We start from the raw sequence: 16,443 nt of genomic DNA on the forward strand, positions 1-16,443 counted from the left end.
AACGTAAGAAGACAATGCATGAATGCACAACAACCTCCACATTTTGAAAGCCTGGCGCTGAGATCATGTCATAAGATGGTGCGGCCACGAATGGCCAGAGCTGCTTTTCTGACCCGCGTTAGATAATGAGAGCAAGAGCCTTTGTTGTTTTTACACCAGTGAGATTTGGTTTTAACCTAACCCAGTGGCTCTCTAAGTGTGGTCCATCAGCACCACCTGGGAACTGCGAATCCTCAGCCCCCACCTCAGGCCTAAGACAACAGAAACTCTAGGGGTGGGACTCTGCAACCTGTGTTTTAACAGATGATTCTGATATGCAGGGAAGTTAGAGCACCAGCAACCCAGGGGATCCAGAGACAGAGAATAACTTAAGCAATTAAGTAATTGTCCCGAACACACCCACATCCTGTGACCTAACACTCCTATTTTTAAGTAAATACATTAGAGAGAAGATGACACAAATAGACTTGGGCACTGGATGTTCACTTGCAACATTGTTTACAATAGAGAAAAAGCAAAACAAAAAAAATAAAAACAAAACCCAACCCAACTACCCTTCAACTAGGAGATGGAAAAATTAACTGTGGTTTACTTATATCATGGAAAACTATTCCGCCGTATAAAAGAAGACACTAAACCTACATATATCAACATAGATAAATCTCTAGAACAGTGTTCAGTGGGGAAAAAGCAAATTACAAAAAGGAGTAGGATATCATTTATATATAACTTTACAATATAAAAAATGTCTAACATAGAGTCTTTATTGTTTGCACTTTCACGCATTGTTTAAAATTGTGAAACATACAAGTGTAGGATACAGTCTAACTTCAGGGGAGCGGAGAGAGGGAGGTGGGGTCTTTCTAAGTCTTCATAAAGAAAGGGAGAGCTGACACGAATAAGGCAAAAGATTAACATCTAGATACATAGATAACTCTGTTCCTTTTTAAAGTTTCGACTGTTTCACAATTGGAATGCTTCAACAAATTATATAGCTGCAAGGATTAGGAAATGCTCTAAGACAATTAGGCAGAAAGAGGAGGAGCTGGGGTTTTTTTGTTTTTTGTTTTTTTTGGCAAAGGTGGGCGGGGGGAAGCTCCTTATAGGAGGTAACTTCAATATCCGAAAGACAGAAAGGGCAGGCCTTGGAAAGATCTGAGAGAAAGCCTTTCCAGACTGCAGGAAAAGCCAGTGTGAACAGCCAGAGGCAGGAAGGAGCCTAGCTTTCTTGCTGGGGAATGAAATCAAGTCCTGATGGTCGGAGCTAAGGGAGCCCAAGGCCAGTAGGGGTGGAAGGGATGGGTCAGAACACAGACGGCCTTGGAACTCAGATGAGGGGATGTGGATTTTATTCTAAACACCATGGGAGGCCGGTTGAAGGGTTGTAAGCAAGAGTGTGATATGATCTTTGCTTTTTATTTTTTTATTATTATACTTTAAGTTTTAGGGTACATGTGCACAATGTGCAGGTTAGTTACATATGTATACATGTGCCATGCTGGTGTGCTGCACCCATTAACTCGCCATTTAGCATTAGGTATATCTCCTAATGCTATCCCTCCCCGCTCCTCCCACCCCACAACAGTACCCAGAGTGTGATATTCCCCTTCCTGTGTCCATGTGTTCTCATTGTTCAATTCTCATCTATGAGTGAGAACATGAGGTGTTTGGTTTTTTGTCCTTGCTATAGTTTACTGAGAATGATGATTTCCAATTTCATCCATGTCCCTACAAAGGACATGAACTCATCATTCTTTATGGCTGCATAGTATTCCACGGTGTATATGTGCCACATTTTCTTAATCCAGTCTATCATTGTTGGACATTTGGGTTGGTTCCAAGTCTTTGCTATTGTGAATAGTGCCACAATAAACATACGTGTGCATGTGTCTTTATAGCAGCATGATTTATAGTCCTTTGGGTATATACCCAGTAATGGGATGGCTGGGTCAAATGGAATTTCTAGTTCTAGATCCCTGAGGAATCGCCACACTGACTTCCACAATGGTTGAACTAGTTTACAGTCCCACCAACAGTGTAAAAGTGTTCCTATTTCTCCATATCCTCTCCAGCACCTGTTGTTTCCTGACTTTTTAATGATTGCCATTCTAACTGGTGTGAAATGGTATCTCATTGTGGTTTTGATTTGCATTTCTCTGATGGCCAGTGATGATGAGCATTTTTTCATGTGTCTTTTGGCTGCATAAATGTCTTCTTTTGAGAAGTGTCTGTTCATATCCTTTGCCCACTTTTTGATGGGGTTGTTTTTTTCTTGTAAATCTGTTTGAGTTCATTGTAGATTCTGGATATTAGCCCTTTGTCAGATGAGTAGGTTGCGAAAATTTTCTCCCATTTTGTAGGTTGCCTGTTCACTCTGATGGTAGTTTCTTTTGCTGTGCAGAAGCTCTTTAGTTTAATTAGATCCCATTTGTCAATTTTGGCTTTTGTTGCCATTGCTTTTGGTGTTTTAGACATGAAGTCCTTGCCCATGCCTATGTCCTGAATGGTAATGCCTAGGTTTTCTTCTAGGGTTTTTATGGTTTTAGGTCTAACATTTAAGTCTTTAATCCATCTTGAATTAATTTTTGTATAAGGTGTAAGGAAGGGATCCAGTTTCAGCTTTCTACATATGGCTAGCCAGTTCTCCCAGCACCATTTATTAAATAGGGAATCCTTTCCCCATTGCTTGTTTTTCTCAGGTTTGTCAAAGATCAGATAGTTGTAGATATGCGGCATTATTTCTGAGGGCTCTGTTCTGTTCCATTGATCTATATCTCTGTTTTGGTACCAGTACCATGCTGTTTTGGTTACTGTAGCCTTGTAGTATAGTTTGAAGTCAGGTAGTGTGATGCCTCCAGCTTTGTTCTTTTGGCTTAGGATTGACTTGGCAATGCAGGCTCTTTTTTGGTTCCATATGAACTTTAAAGTAGTTTTTTCCAATTCTGTGAAGAAAGTCATTGGTAGCTTGATGGGGATGGCATTGAATCTATAAATTACCTTGGGCAGTATGGCCGTTTTCACCATATTGATTCTTCCTACCCATGAGCATGGAATATTCTTCCATTTGTTTGTATCCTCTTTTATCTCATTGAGCAGTGGTTTATAGTTCTCCTTGAAGAAGTCCTTCACATCCCTTGTAAGTTGGATTCCTAAGTATTTTATTCTCTTTGAAGCAATTGTGAATGGGAGTTCACTCATGATTTGGCTCTCTGTCTGTTATTGGTGTATAAGAATGCTTGTGATTTTTGTACATTGATTTTGTATCCTGAGACTTTGCTGAAACTTCGCTTCTTAAAAAAAAAAAATCTCTCTGCCATTGAATGTATACTAGAGGTGGGTAAGTAAGTGAAGAAGAAAACCAATTAAGAAAATACTGCACATTGCTAGCTGAAACAGGAGAGCGGTGTGGCTTGGTGGTGGCAGTGCAAAGTAGTCAGATTCAATTTTTTTTTATTTTTTTAGACAGTCATTCTATTGCCCAGGATGGAGTACAGTGGCACCATCTCAGCTCACTGCAACCTCCGCCTCCTGGGTTGAAACAATCCTCTCAATTCAGCCTCCCAAGTAGCTGGGATTACAGACGTGTGCTACCACACCCAGCTAATTTTTGTATTTTTAGTAGAGACGGGATTTCACCATGTGGGCCAGGCTGGTCTCGAACTCCTGACCTCAAGTGATCCACCCACCTCAGCTCCCAAAATGCTGAGATTACAGGCATGAGCCACAGCGCCCGGCCTCAAGATCTATCTTGAATGTAGAGTTAACAGGACTGCTGACTGTTTGTTGGATGGGAAGTGGAGGGGTGTGGCATAACGGAGTCAAGGATGACTCCTGGGTTTTGGGCTTGAACAAATGCATAACCAGAGGTGCTGCTGAGTTGGGACAGAATGAAGGACAAGATGGTGTGGGCTCAGAAGGAGTTCTGTTTGGGCATGTTAAATTTGAGTTGCCTATTAAAATAGGCCAGTGAAGCTAATGAGTGGGCATCTGATAGATGAAACTAAAGATCAGAGAACTGTATGAGATCTTGAAATCCACTGGCTGGACATTTAAAGATATTAATTTTTGGCTCCCATTTTTCCTAAGAGCATACCCTCTATCACACCTGGAGACCATCTTCCACAATGTTTTTTTTTTCTTTAATCATACCTCCTTTCAGGTTATGATTAAGGAGAAAAATGTAGCTTTTAAAAGCTGATACAGAGCAGCTTAATATTTTAAAATCTTTTATCAGATTATCTTCATTGATTCAAATGTTTAACAGTTTAATCAGCAATAATGTTTGCTATTTCTATCATTCCAGGCAGAGAAAGTTTAATACCAAAAGAAAGTGAAGTTTAAAATAAATATATATATATCTTTATTTGATTTTAAATGCTCTGGTGCAAAGCTTTGGGCTTTTGTTGCTCCTATTTAGGGCAGGCTTACAGGTGATGAAAGAACCATCTGGCATACAAAATATAGATTTGCCTTATCTGTAGGGTTTCTAGATAAAATACAAAATGGTCAGTGAAATTGAATTTCAGATGCACAGCAAATAGTTTTTAGTATAAATATTGGAGCATACATATACTAAAAAAAACTATATGTTGCTTATCTGGAACTCAAATTTAACTAGGTATCTGGTACTGTTATTTGCAAATATGAAAATCCTACTTATTCAAAATTATCAAAGTTCTATGACCAATACTACTTCTTGCTCCCTTGAACTCTAAACTAAGAAAATAAATATCCATGTGCAGTTCTGTTAGTGCTCTCAAAGGATGGTATAACCTATATCTATCTAGAAAAGCAGAAAACATATAGCTGTAATTCTTTAGGCCTTATTGCCAGTTTCTTGTTCATTTGATTTTGCCTAGTTAGTTTTGCCTTGAAGGGAAGTAAGATCACCAAACAGAAAGGAATAATATATGTGCCAGGCAATTTGTAAGTAGCAAAATCAAGAGATCTAATAATGTATTCCAGTCTGTCTCAGATTAGTTGTATAATAACCTCTGCTTCAACCTTCTCACCTGAAAAATAGGGAAAATATCTTTGCCCAATCCTCCTCACAAGAGTCTTGGAAATTTCACACAGATGATGACAATAAAAGCACCCCATGTTTCTTAGAAGATGGAGGAACTATTGTTCTCTACAATTTTTGTAGTAATATTTGCTAACCTCAGAAAACTACCATCAGACACTAAAAGATAGTCCTTGTCAAAAAGCTGATCATTAGGTAGTGGTTTAAAGTTTTAATCAAAATATCAAAGGTGATTCTTTTAGAACACGAAGAATTCATCTCATAAAGCTTTTAAAAAAAACAAATGAGAAATCAAATATTTTTTAAAGAGAAATAGAGAAAAATGCCTTATCAGATTTAAGACAAATACACAAAAAGTAAAACAGAATGGTATCAATGCAAGAAGCAGACAAATAGATGAAGTGAAAATATAGCCAGAAACAGACCTGTTTTTAATCGTGAGTCAATGGGTAAGAAGGAAATTATCTTATGCACAGTGTTGGAAGAGTAGTTATTTGAAAAGCAAATCAATTTAGGTCCTTACCTCACACTAGACACCAAATTAAATTCCAACTAGATTTAAGAAGAGAGCAAAAACAAACACAACTAGAAGAAGATAGCAAATATTTATATAATCTTTGGCGAAGGGAAGATTGTATAACTATAAAATAAAGGAAATCATGACATTAAAACAATAGGTTTGACTATCTAAAAATAAAAATATTTGGTATGCTAAAAAGTAGCATGAGAAAGCAACTAAGGCCAGGTACGGTGTTTCACACCTGTAATCTCAGCACTTTTTGAGAGGCCGAGGTGGCCGGATCACCTGAGATCAGGAGTTCAAGACCAGCCTGGCCAATATGACGAAACCCTGTCTCTACTAAAAATACAAAAATTAGCCAGGCGTTGTGGTGGGCGCCTGTAATCCCAGCTACTTGGGAGGCTGAGGCAGGAGAATCACTTGAACCTGGAAGGTGGAGGTTGCCGTGAACCAACATGGCACCACTGCACTCCAGCCTGAGTAACAGCGAGACTACATCAAAAAAAAAAAAAAAAGAAAGAAAAGAAAACAACTAATAAAAGTATCTGAATTTTTTATAAAAGGTTAACATCTCTGACATATAAAGAGTGCCTACAAATCAGAAAGAAAATTGATACCAATTTGTCCCAGCAGATAAAAATGGGCAATTCATAGGAAAAAAAAGTGAAATGAATAAACACTTGGGAAAACATCCAACCATGTGAATTATCAAGTCAATAAACATAATTTAAAATATTCTACCATTTTTTCCCTTAAAATCAGCAAAAGTTGTCATTATTATTAAGAATACTCAATGCTGGTGAGTGTCTACCACGCTTTTACATTGTGCTGGTAGATGAATAGAGTAACACATTTGGAAACCAAATAGTATGCACCAAGAATTTGTCAATATTCATATTCTTTTGATCTAGTTATTTTACTAGAATCATCCTACATTTTAATTCAGTAATTACCCTGAATTACTAGATTATCCTATCTGGATTCAAGAGCTATCTTGAAAGTTACAGGACTGCTGACTGTTGGATGGGAAGTGGAGGGGTGTGGGAGAATGGAATCAAGGACGACTCCTAGGTTTTGGGCTTGAACAAATGTATAACCAGAGATGCTGCTGAGTTGGAAAAGAATAAAGGAGAAGATGGTATGTGTACACAAAGAGTTCCATTTGGGCACGTTAAATTTGAGTTGCCTATTAAAATAGGCCAGTGAAGTTGATGACTGGGCATCTGATAGATGAAACTGAAGCTCAGAGAACTGTAAGAGACTATGAAATCAGCTGGCTGGACATCCTAATCTAGTAATTCAGAGACTTTATCTTAAGGAAATCTTCCTTTTAAAAAATGCACAAAGATGTTCATCATAGTATTTTAAATATTTTGAAAACTGAAAACAATGTGGAAATGATAAGGCAAACCAACTACTCAATGGAATGTTTTACAGCCATTAGCCATTCCAAATGTTATTTATAAAATGCACTGGCATGGAAAACGTTTATGCTATAATGAAATGTGCAGAAAAGTCAAGGTTCAAAATTGCATATTGAATATAACTGCAACTAAGTGAAAAAAAATCTCAGCACAGAAACAACTTAAAAATCAACAGTGGTTGTCTTTCAAGGGAGCATCACATGTAGTATTTTCTTATTTTTAAATTTTTTCTACATTTTAAGAATTCAATGTTATGGAAAAGGGTATAATGAAAAAAAAAAGGTTGAAATTGTATGTCTGTGTGCCTGTGTGTGTGTGTGTGTGTGAATGTGGGTGGGTGTGTCTATATCCATCTCCATGTCCTCTGTCCCATGCCTAGGTCCTTTGGAGTGCTGCTGTGGGAAATCTTTTCTCTCGGATATATGCCATACCCCAGCAAAAGCAACCAGGAAGTTCTGGAGTTCGTCACCAGTGGAGGCCGGATGGACCCACCCAAGAACTGCCCTGGGCCTGTGTATGACTCTTTTAGGAACATTTCTACTAGTTACTAAGCAGTTTTTCTTTTCAAAAAATATCCAGAGTCACATATGCTTCTTTAAGATGAAGGGGCAGATGGCTGCCCTCCCTTTAATATGCCCCAAGATGCAAATGTGACTGCGACTTCAATGAGATGGGTGGGTCTCCCAGGCCCTCAAAAGCAATGATGCTATCCCAGAAAAAGTATCCATTGTCTGGCTACAGGCTGTGGACTCACCAGGCCTACATTCCCCAAGCTCCTGCTGGGAATGTGTGTCCCAGACCCAGTCCCTGCTGCCCTACACCGTACGTCTGTGTCTACTTTAAAGATTTCCATTCCCTGCAATGTCTGCTACCCTGCCTGGCACCCCTCACTTCCTTCCCACAAGCAACGTGGATGGGAAATATAATTGGAATATTCTGTCCCCGAAGTGGCTTTAATTCAGTAATGGAATGACAGCAGCCGTAGTTAACATAAACATCAGGATGTCTGTGTTAGATACCTTTACACCTGCGCACTCTTCCTTGACCAATCAGCAGGGGGCAGCATAGGCCAAGTACACGGGGCCTAGACGAGTTCCCACCCTCAACGTATTTGTTGTAACCCTGGGGCTGGAAGAAAATATATTTTTCATCATTGTGCTTCTCCTTATTTTAATTAATATGCTTCTTTTAGATACCGGATAATGACTCAGTGCTGGCAACATCAGCCTGAAGACAGGCCCAACTTTGCCATCATTTTGGAGAGGATTGAATACTGCACCCAGGTAAAACATTTTCTCCCTTTGATCAACATTTACTCTATATGAAAAAGTCTTAAAGATGGCAAATACCGAAATATGAAATAGGTCAAGCCAGTCAGAGTACAAGATTTATGATCACAATAGTGAAAATTAATTTTCTCTAAAATGAAATGACCGGTGTCTCCATTTGCCCATTTTGTAAAATAAATATTAGTAACTTCACCAGCATACAGCACAGTGTCAGATGCGCAGTAAGACTGGGGAATCAATCCAGTCCACAAGAATTTACCAAGTCCCTACTGGGGACCTAATGTTTTAGTAGCCAAAATTGAAGCTTCACAGATGTATGGAACACATCTGCTCTCAAATAGTTTAGAGCCTGGCTGGAGAAATAACAACATGTGAAATAATTAACTGCATATAAAATTGATAGATTATATGTCCAACTATATATGTCAGGAGGATTAAGGGAATGAAATTTCAAAGTAATCTGGATAAATTTTAACATCATCAATAATACTTGCTATCATTCATACTGCACAAATCACTTTTTGCGTATTTCGTTTTATCCTTAGTGAGGAATGTAAAATATCCCTACCTTATACATGAAGAGTTAAGGCCTGAAGAGTCTGTCCAAGTCAGACATTTTTCTAGCAATCCTGTGGGTTCCTCTACAGATCCCTCTCCCATTCCTTCAATAATGACTCGAAATGTGTGCTTCTCTCCCTCATTTTCAGCTGACAGCTATGCTTCCTCCCTCACCAAGAGGGTGGAGATTATCATAAGAGAACGCCCTCGTTTCCTCCCTGTCTCTGATACAAACTTCTCTGCCTCTGCTGCCATTTCTCACCATCTGCCTTCCTGTCTCTCCTCCCCTTCAAGGCCAGCCTTGCTGCCAGTATCACCAATCGCCTGCTCGGGGCTTTGTTCTGTCCGATGCTCTCCTCTTCCCTGTATTCACTTTCTTTCTCTCTGTCTTGGTTCTCGTTCTGCCAGGATACCTAATTCTGAGAATATTTTAGAAGAGTCAATAAACCACTATTTATTTATTTAATTTAATTTAGGGGGCAGTCTCACTCTGTTGCCCGGGCTGGAGCGCAGTGGCGCCATCTTGGCTCACTGCAGCCTCCACCTCCGGGGTTCAAGCGATTCTCCTGCCTCAGCCTCCTGAGTAACCAGGATTACAGGCGTGTGTCACCATATCCGGCTAATTTTTTTTTGTATTTTTAGTAGAGATGGTGTTTCACCATGCTGGCAGGCTGATCTCGAACTCCTGACCTCAAGTGATCCACCCGCCTCGGCCTCCCAAAGTGCTGCCGCACCTGGCCTACCTACTATTTCTTTAAATCCCCTCCTCTTCATTGTGACTAAAGACAGACACATTTTTCAAACTGTAGTCATTTTCCAGCCTCACCACTCCATCCTCTTATTCCTTTCAGCTCAGGAGAGTGAACTGGCATTTTTATCTATACAGACTTCCTATATCACATTATTGGAGGTTCTTTCAGAGAACTTTGTTTAATGACGTTAGGTTATTTTGTTGTAATCTGAATGGAATACACCCACTTAAACATATATACCTTCTTAGGAGTATTTTTCTCAATAGTCTATAAGATCCCTCTTAAAAGCAGGCAGTTTTACACAAGCATATTTAAAATGATTCACTATAGAAATTACTAAAAAACAGAGGGAACTAAAGAATGTTTTAATGAGTCAAAGGTAGTTATTTTTTAAACTCGATGAACACTCATGTGTTTTTCTGTTACTCAGGTAATGAGGGTCTTTTCTCAATTTGCATAAAATATTAATTTCTCCAAATTTAATTTTTCTTCCACAAATTTCCCCTAAACTTCTGGCAGCTGCTTCTGTTCTTCTATGTTACAATCTATTACTGTGAAAACGATCTCGCACACAGTTGTTTTTGTAAGTGGTTTTCCTCACAGCACTTCAGCATTTCCTGGGTTGTGCAAAGGGTCCCTCACATCCAGACTAGTTAAAGAATGCCTGTAATCCCAGCACTCTGGGAGGCTGAGGCAGGTGCCTCACCTGAGGTCAGGAGTTCGACACCAGCGTGGCCAACATGGTGAATGAAACCTTGTCTCTACTAAAAATACAAAAATTAGCCAGGGGGTGGGGTGCATGCCTGTAATCCCAGCTACTCAGGAGGCTGAGGCAGGAGAATGGCTTGAACCCACGAGGCAGAGGTTGCAGTGAGCCAAGATTGAGCCATGGCACCCCAGCCTGGGCGACTGAACAAGACTGTCTCTAAAAAACAAACAAAACAAACAAACACAAAAACATGCATTGTGGTACCTGCACATGTCAGGATGTGGCACAGGAAAACTTATAAAGTACCCAAATGGAAATGGAAAGCAGCTGGGAAGTGATGAAAAAATAAACCCTGTAGGCCAACATGGCATGTGTCTCCTCCCCCCAGCCCCCCACTCTTGAAGTCAAACACATAGGCTTTTTTTTTTTCAGTTGGAACGATTTTAGTGGAACTAGACTGGACTAATACAAATAATAATCTTAATTTTTTTTCTAAATCCACTAATCTTCTTTAAAAATTGGCCAAAGGTCTCCTCCTTTGCAAAGCTTTTCCTGCTCCACTCTGTCCCAGGCACCCATACACACTTCCATTATAGTGCTTATCCTCTAAGGTCTTTGAGGATAAGGATGACTTCCCATTCATTTTGTATGCCCCAGTGCCTATAAGTTACTATATTCTCAATAAATACTGGTTTCTTCATCTGTAGAATATGTTTAGATAACATCATCTCTAAGGTATCTTCTAGATTCAACATTTTTTTGTCTCTGATTCAAAGTTTTAATAATTTCTCCTACGGCAGGACCCAGATGTAATCAACACCGCTTTGCCGATAGAATATGGTCCACTTGTGGAAGAGGAAGAGAAAGTGCCCGTGAGGCCCAAGGACCCTGAGGGGGTTCCTCCTCTCCTGGTCTCTCAACAGGCGAAACCGGAGGAGGAGCGCAGCCCAGCTGCCCCACCACCTCTGCCTACCACCTCCTCTGGCAAGGCTGCAAAGAAACCCACAGCTGCAGAGGTCTCTGTTCGACTCCCTAGAGGGCCGGCTGTGGAAGGGGGACACGTGAATATGGCATTCTCTCAGTCCAACCCCCCTTCGGAGTTGCACAAGGTCCAGGGATCCAGAAACAAGCCCACCAGTTTGTGGAACCCAACGTACGGCTCCTGGTTTACAGAGAAACCCACCAAAAAGAATAATCCTCTAGCAAAGAAGGAGCCACACGAGAGGGGTAACCTGGGGCTGGAGGGAAGCTGTACTGTCCCACCTAACGTTGCAACTGGGAGACTTCCGGGGGCCTCACTGCTCCTAGAGCCCTCTTCGCTGACTGCCAATATGAAGGAGGTACCTCTGTTCAGGCTACGTCACTTCCCTTGTGGGAATGTCAATTACGGCTACCAGCAACAGGGCTTGCCCTTAGAAGCCGCTACTGCCCCTGGAGCTGGTCATTACGAGGACACCATTCTGAAAAGCAAGAATAGCATGAACCAGCCTGGGCCCTGAGCTCGGTCGCACACTCACTTCTCTTCCTTGGGATCCCTAAGACCGTGGAGGGGAGAGAGAGGCAATGGCTCCTTCACAAACCAGAGACCAAATGTCACTTTTTGTTTTGTGCCAACCTATTTTGAAGTACCACCAAAAAAGCTGTATCTTGAAAATGCTTTAGAAAGGTTTTGAGCATGGGTTCATCCTATTCTTTCGAAAGAAGAAAATGTCATAAAAATGAGTGATAAATACAAGGCCCAGATGTGGTTGCATAAGGTTTTTATGCATGTTTGTTGTATACTTCCTTATGCTTCTTTTAAATTGTGTGTGCTCTGCTTCAATGTAGTCAGAATTAGCTGCTTCTATCTATGTTTCATAGTCGGGGTCATAGATGTTTCCTTGCCTTGTTGATGTGGACATGAGCCATTTGAGGGGAGAGGGAACAGAAATAAAGGTGTTATTTGTAATGACTCAGCATGGGGAAAGACATTCTTTACTTGAAAATGAAAAAATCATAGAAAACTGAAATGTCACTTTAGGTGACGGTTAAATGCTTTTAATTGTGCTGATTCATCACCAATTGTAAAAAATATCGTGAGTAGTTGTTCCAGTAGTATAGCAGAAGTGTGTATATACTCATCTAAATGAAATGCATACATTCCAAGTGCTTTCAGTAGGATAAAGCACCAATACAGATCCAGAGATTCAAACATCCTATTAATATACCTCATGCCTTAAGAAAATCCTCCTACTAGAAGTGAAAAACTGAGTGTGAGGTTTCCTACTGGATTTAAAACTCAAGATTTAAACTACTTATTTAAAAAATTTCCACGAATTAAATTTTGATCATTTAAAAGCAAAAATTTTAAGCAGCAGTGATACATGGAAGCATAGAAACATATCCATTTGTGGGCATAAGTGTCAATACATTTTAGGCCAAAACCTTCTATTTGTTTCAGTCATGGAATGACTGACTACCAAACTCAAGTTTCTACCTGTAGAGATGGACAGGGCCCCAGGAGGAACAGGCCACTGGTGGTCCTAAGGAGAGGCACTGATCCAGTCTCTTTCCTTCCACGGTTAACCTGCGTTTTCTCTCCCTTCATCATGTGATCCAAGTACACTGGGAACACAAATGTGCTGAAATACACATCGCATAATTTGTATAGCTGTCAAAGGCAGATTAAAACAAAGAAAGAATTTTTTCCCTGGGAGGCAATGAGGAAAAGAATTGTAGAACCCTTGGAGAGTTGAGGTTGACAATGACATGTTAGAGTGGGAGTTCTGAACTTGGTTTTCACAGATGAATTTTACTTCCATGAAAATGCATTGGGAATCTGTTCAATTTTACACACATACTTATGTGTGTAATGCTTAGAATGCTTTATTAGTAAGTCCTCATTTCATCCTCTTTCTGCTTCTCCTCTTCGTGCCCACTTTCTTTCCTGTTGGTAGCTACGCCAAAGCATTCAAGAGGGAAGCAATTCTCTTATTATTTGCTAGTTACTAAACATTACCAAACAAAAGGACTATGTGTGTATGTATTATAAAAGGTATATATATACATACCTTTTTCCGACCCTCTCAGTTTCACCTGCGTCAAAAGCATCACCTTCAGCGTGGGAAAGCCATTATGTTAAAAGCCAACACCAGACAACTCTTCCTTTCTCTGAAGGCAGTTGCCTTTCCCTGGAGTTAGGAGTGTACATCTGTAAAAGCACTGATGGCTAGAGGCTACTTTCCTTATCTGCTTAACTGCCAAAAATATTTTCATCAGAGATACATGCATGAAGATGATGATACATCAATGAACTCATCTCTAAATAAATGTATCAGTAAAATTCTGGTTCATGCCAGGCACAAAAGTAGCCTAATCATATACACATTATTTAACTCACAGACCACCTGAAGGGGCTCAAGAATATCACTTTGAGAAACACTCTTCCTAAAGGATACTGACAGAGGAGTTGTCAATAACTGAGAAAAACACCTCCATTTTAGATTTGTAACATCAGTAACCAATTAAGCTGGGAGTAAGCTATCTGGTTAAACAGCCATCTCTTTATTGTTATTCATGGGGAAAATATTACTTCTTTCCACTTTTAAGAACTACAAATCCATTACATTTTCAGGTTGTGCCTTTCTACCACTGAGATTGATTTGTTGATCTCTCTAATTGTCCTTATCGGTATCAACTTTCATGTAAATAATAGTCAAGTCTTAAAAGCTTGTATACATGGATAAGTAAATAAACAACTCCACACTGAGATGCGATGACCTGAAGATGTTTCATTTAACTTGGTGTAACCCATGGGTATCAGCATGATATTTATCTGGACTATTGTCCACTTGAATATTGCTCCAGCCATATGGCTACAATTCATACAGACACTATGGACTTTAATAAAGTTATTAACCATGACAGAAAGTTCCACCCAGAATATGAACGGGCACAATTAAAGTTTGCAGAAGCTATGCTAATTAAACCATAATCTAGCATAATTATTTATATCCTATGTCTATAAAGAAGCCCATCAAAAGTTCACAACTGTTCCACTGGGAAACTGGCAATTTGTGAGCAATGACCAGTTTGTTAATATGTTGTACCTCAGAATTATAAAAATTCAGACTAGCAGGAATAGACTTTTTAAAAAGAGTATGCTCTACTCAGTAGTTAAAAGGCTGGATTCTCTTTCCACCAGTTAGGGTCTGAGTTCTGACTCCCCTTGGGTTATCTGGCCCGTTGGTACCTCAATGTCTGCATACATAAGAGGACAATCACCTCCCTTCTTCACAGCTCCTCAGGGAGATCATACACTGTGTGAAAGCACAAGCACCCCCTCTTACACCTTGGCAGCCCCCCAGGTGAGGTGGGGCTGGGTGTGGGGGCAGGTATGTCTATGCCTCCCTGCCCTCATGCTCAGCGGTGGTTCTTGTCCCCACTCACATCCAGCCCTCTTGGCTCTCCCATTTGTGCCATGTTTTCTTCATCTGTCATTTGGTTTTGTTGTTTTGACATATAATAATCATGCGTATTTATGGGGTATCATGTGATGCTTCAATACATGCATATATTATAAAAATCAAATCAAGCCATTTAGCATATCCATCACCTCCTACAGTTATCATTTCTTTGTGGTAAGAACATTCAAAATCCTCTATTCTAGCTATTTTGAAATACACACTATTGTTAACCATAGTCACCCGACTGTGCAACTGAACACCAGCACTTATTCCTCCTCCTAACTCTAATGACAGCAGCAGGAACCCTGCCAGAACCCAACTCCTTTTCAGCTCAAAAGAAGAACATAAAGTTTCTACCACAATTTCAGTAATTCTTTTAAAAAAATTTTTGGCATTTCCACATAGTACTTAGTAAACCCTATAGCTGTAAGATTATTATGTAACTACAGTTAAGTTTATTCTGTAAAACATGGGACTTTATATCCAAATTCCCATAGCACACCACTAAGAAATTCTAATGATCAAGCCATTTTAATAGGTTATCAGTAGTAATAACAGGATTAAAATCCATATAAGCTTTACAGACCTAAAAGGAGATGCATTTGAATTCAGGTTACTCTAAATAACAGACTACCCATGACAGGATTCATAAAATTGTATGAAGTGTGTTGTCAATCTGTCTTTAATGGTTTTTAAAATGAGTCCCTAAAGAACATACAATTTGACTTTGCTAATTTCATTGCAGCAGATGGCTCCTGTGTTGTTGCGTGAACATAAAAAGCAAAACCAGCATTCCCGTAATCCTAAACATGCTGCTGTAAAATACAAGATCATTACTGAGAACAAAATAGTAAGGCTTCTATTAAGATTCTACTTTCATTTGGTGTCCTGAGTGGGGGTGTTTAATTTTTGATGCACTACTCAGGTGCAAAACATTTTTTAGCTGTAGCCTAACAACTGTAAAACATTTGAAAAACTTGGTAAGAACAAACTACTATATGGGGGGTGCGGGGGATGGGAAGTTACATGAACTATGACCACAAAACTACAGGAACCACCTTCCTCTCTTCAGCATGCAGTAAGTGTAAAACAGGTGTGTTACCCTTCACATGGAAAGATGGCACAAGTCTAACCTCAGAAAAAGCACAAGTACCAAAATTAGTCTTTAGTGCCTTCACATGTCCATTTCTTATATCCCTCTTCTTGACATCCTCAGGCTGTCTCCCCATCCCATCAATTTCCTAATTGCCTCCTTGTGAGAACTAACCTGCAGTTATTTTTCCTCCATCACTCAATGTTCATTTCAGCTGGTGTTACGTGAAAGAGAGTCTTATTAAACTCACATCGAAACCTCAGCAGCTAGGGTAGTATTTCTCCCTAGAATATTTACATATTAGAAGAGGTTATTTGCTAACACAGATGAATATCAGATTGATAAAACTTCAGATGATTATATCATCTTGGATGGTTTAGCATTCATCAATTACTTGAGAAAACAGCAAGCAGACCGTGCAGAAGTTAAGAGACCTACCACTACTAGATTGCAATTACCTACCTCCCTGACTCAAGCAAGTTACTGAAACTCTCATTTTATTTAAAAAAAACGAGGTCAGGAGTTCAAGACCAGCCTGGCCAACATAGTGAAACCCCATATGATGGATATATATCCATCATATATATGTATATATGGCTTTGGTATCAAAGGCACCTTCTAACTGTGAAG

General features: G+C 39.7%; 2 protein-coding genes across 3 annotated transcripts in view; one reads left to right on the forward strand and one right to left on the reverse strand.

The window, feature by feature from the left end:
• The window catches only part of ALK (ALK receptor tyrosine kinase), a 725,336-nt gene extending 713,142 nt beyond the window's left edge, over positions 1 to 12,194 (forward strand). Inside the window, exons 27-29 of the mRNA XM_024242328.2 lie at positions 7,347 to 7,481; positions 8,160 to 8,250; positions 11,076 to 12,194. Coding sequence (XP_024098096.2) covers positions 7,347 to 7,481; positions 8,160 to 8,250; positions 11,076 to 11,774 — 925 coding nt within the window. The 3' untranslated portion in view covers positions 11,775 to 12,194. The remainder of the gene's footprint in view (positions 1 to 7,346; positions 7,482 to 8,159; positions 8,251 to 11,075) is intronic.
• The window catches only part of CLIP4 (CAP-Gly domain containing linker protein family member 4), a 130,399-nt gene continuing 121,864 nt past the window's right edge, over positions 7,909 to 16,443 (reverse strand). The window contains exons 17-18 of one of the 2 annotated variants that reach the window (XR_008522186.1): positions 13,326 to 13,445; positions 7,909 to 8,095 (exon numbers count right to left, since the gene is read on the reverse strand). Coding sequence is in view for 1 of the 2 variants with exons in the window: in XM_063713477.1 (XP_063569547.1) it covers positions 13,388 to 13,445 (58 nt within the window). In the remaining variant the exon portion in view is untranslated. Of the gene's footprint in view, positions 8,096 to 13,322; positions 13,446 to 16,443 lie in introns of those variants that run through there. The other variant, XM_063713477.1, reaches the window with a different exon arrangement.

Source organism: Pongo abelii, chromosome 12 (assembly GCF_028885655.2).
Source record: "Pongo abelii isolate AG06213 chromosome 12, NHGRI_mPonAbe1-v2.0_pri, whole genome shotgun sequence".
NCBI lineage: Eukaryota > Metazoa > Chordata > Mammalia > Primates > Hominidae > Pongo > Pongo abelii.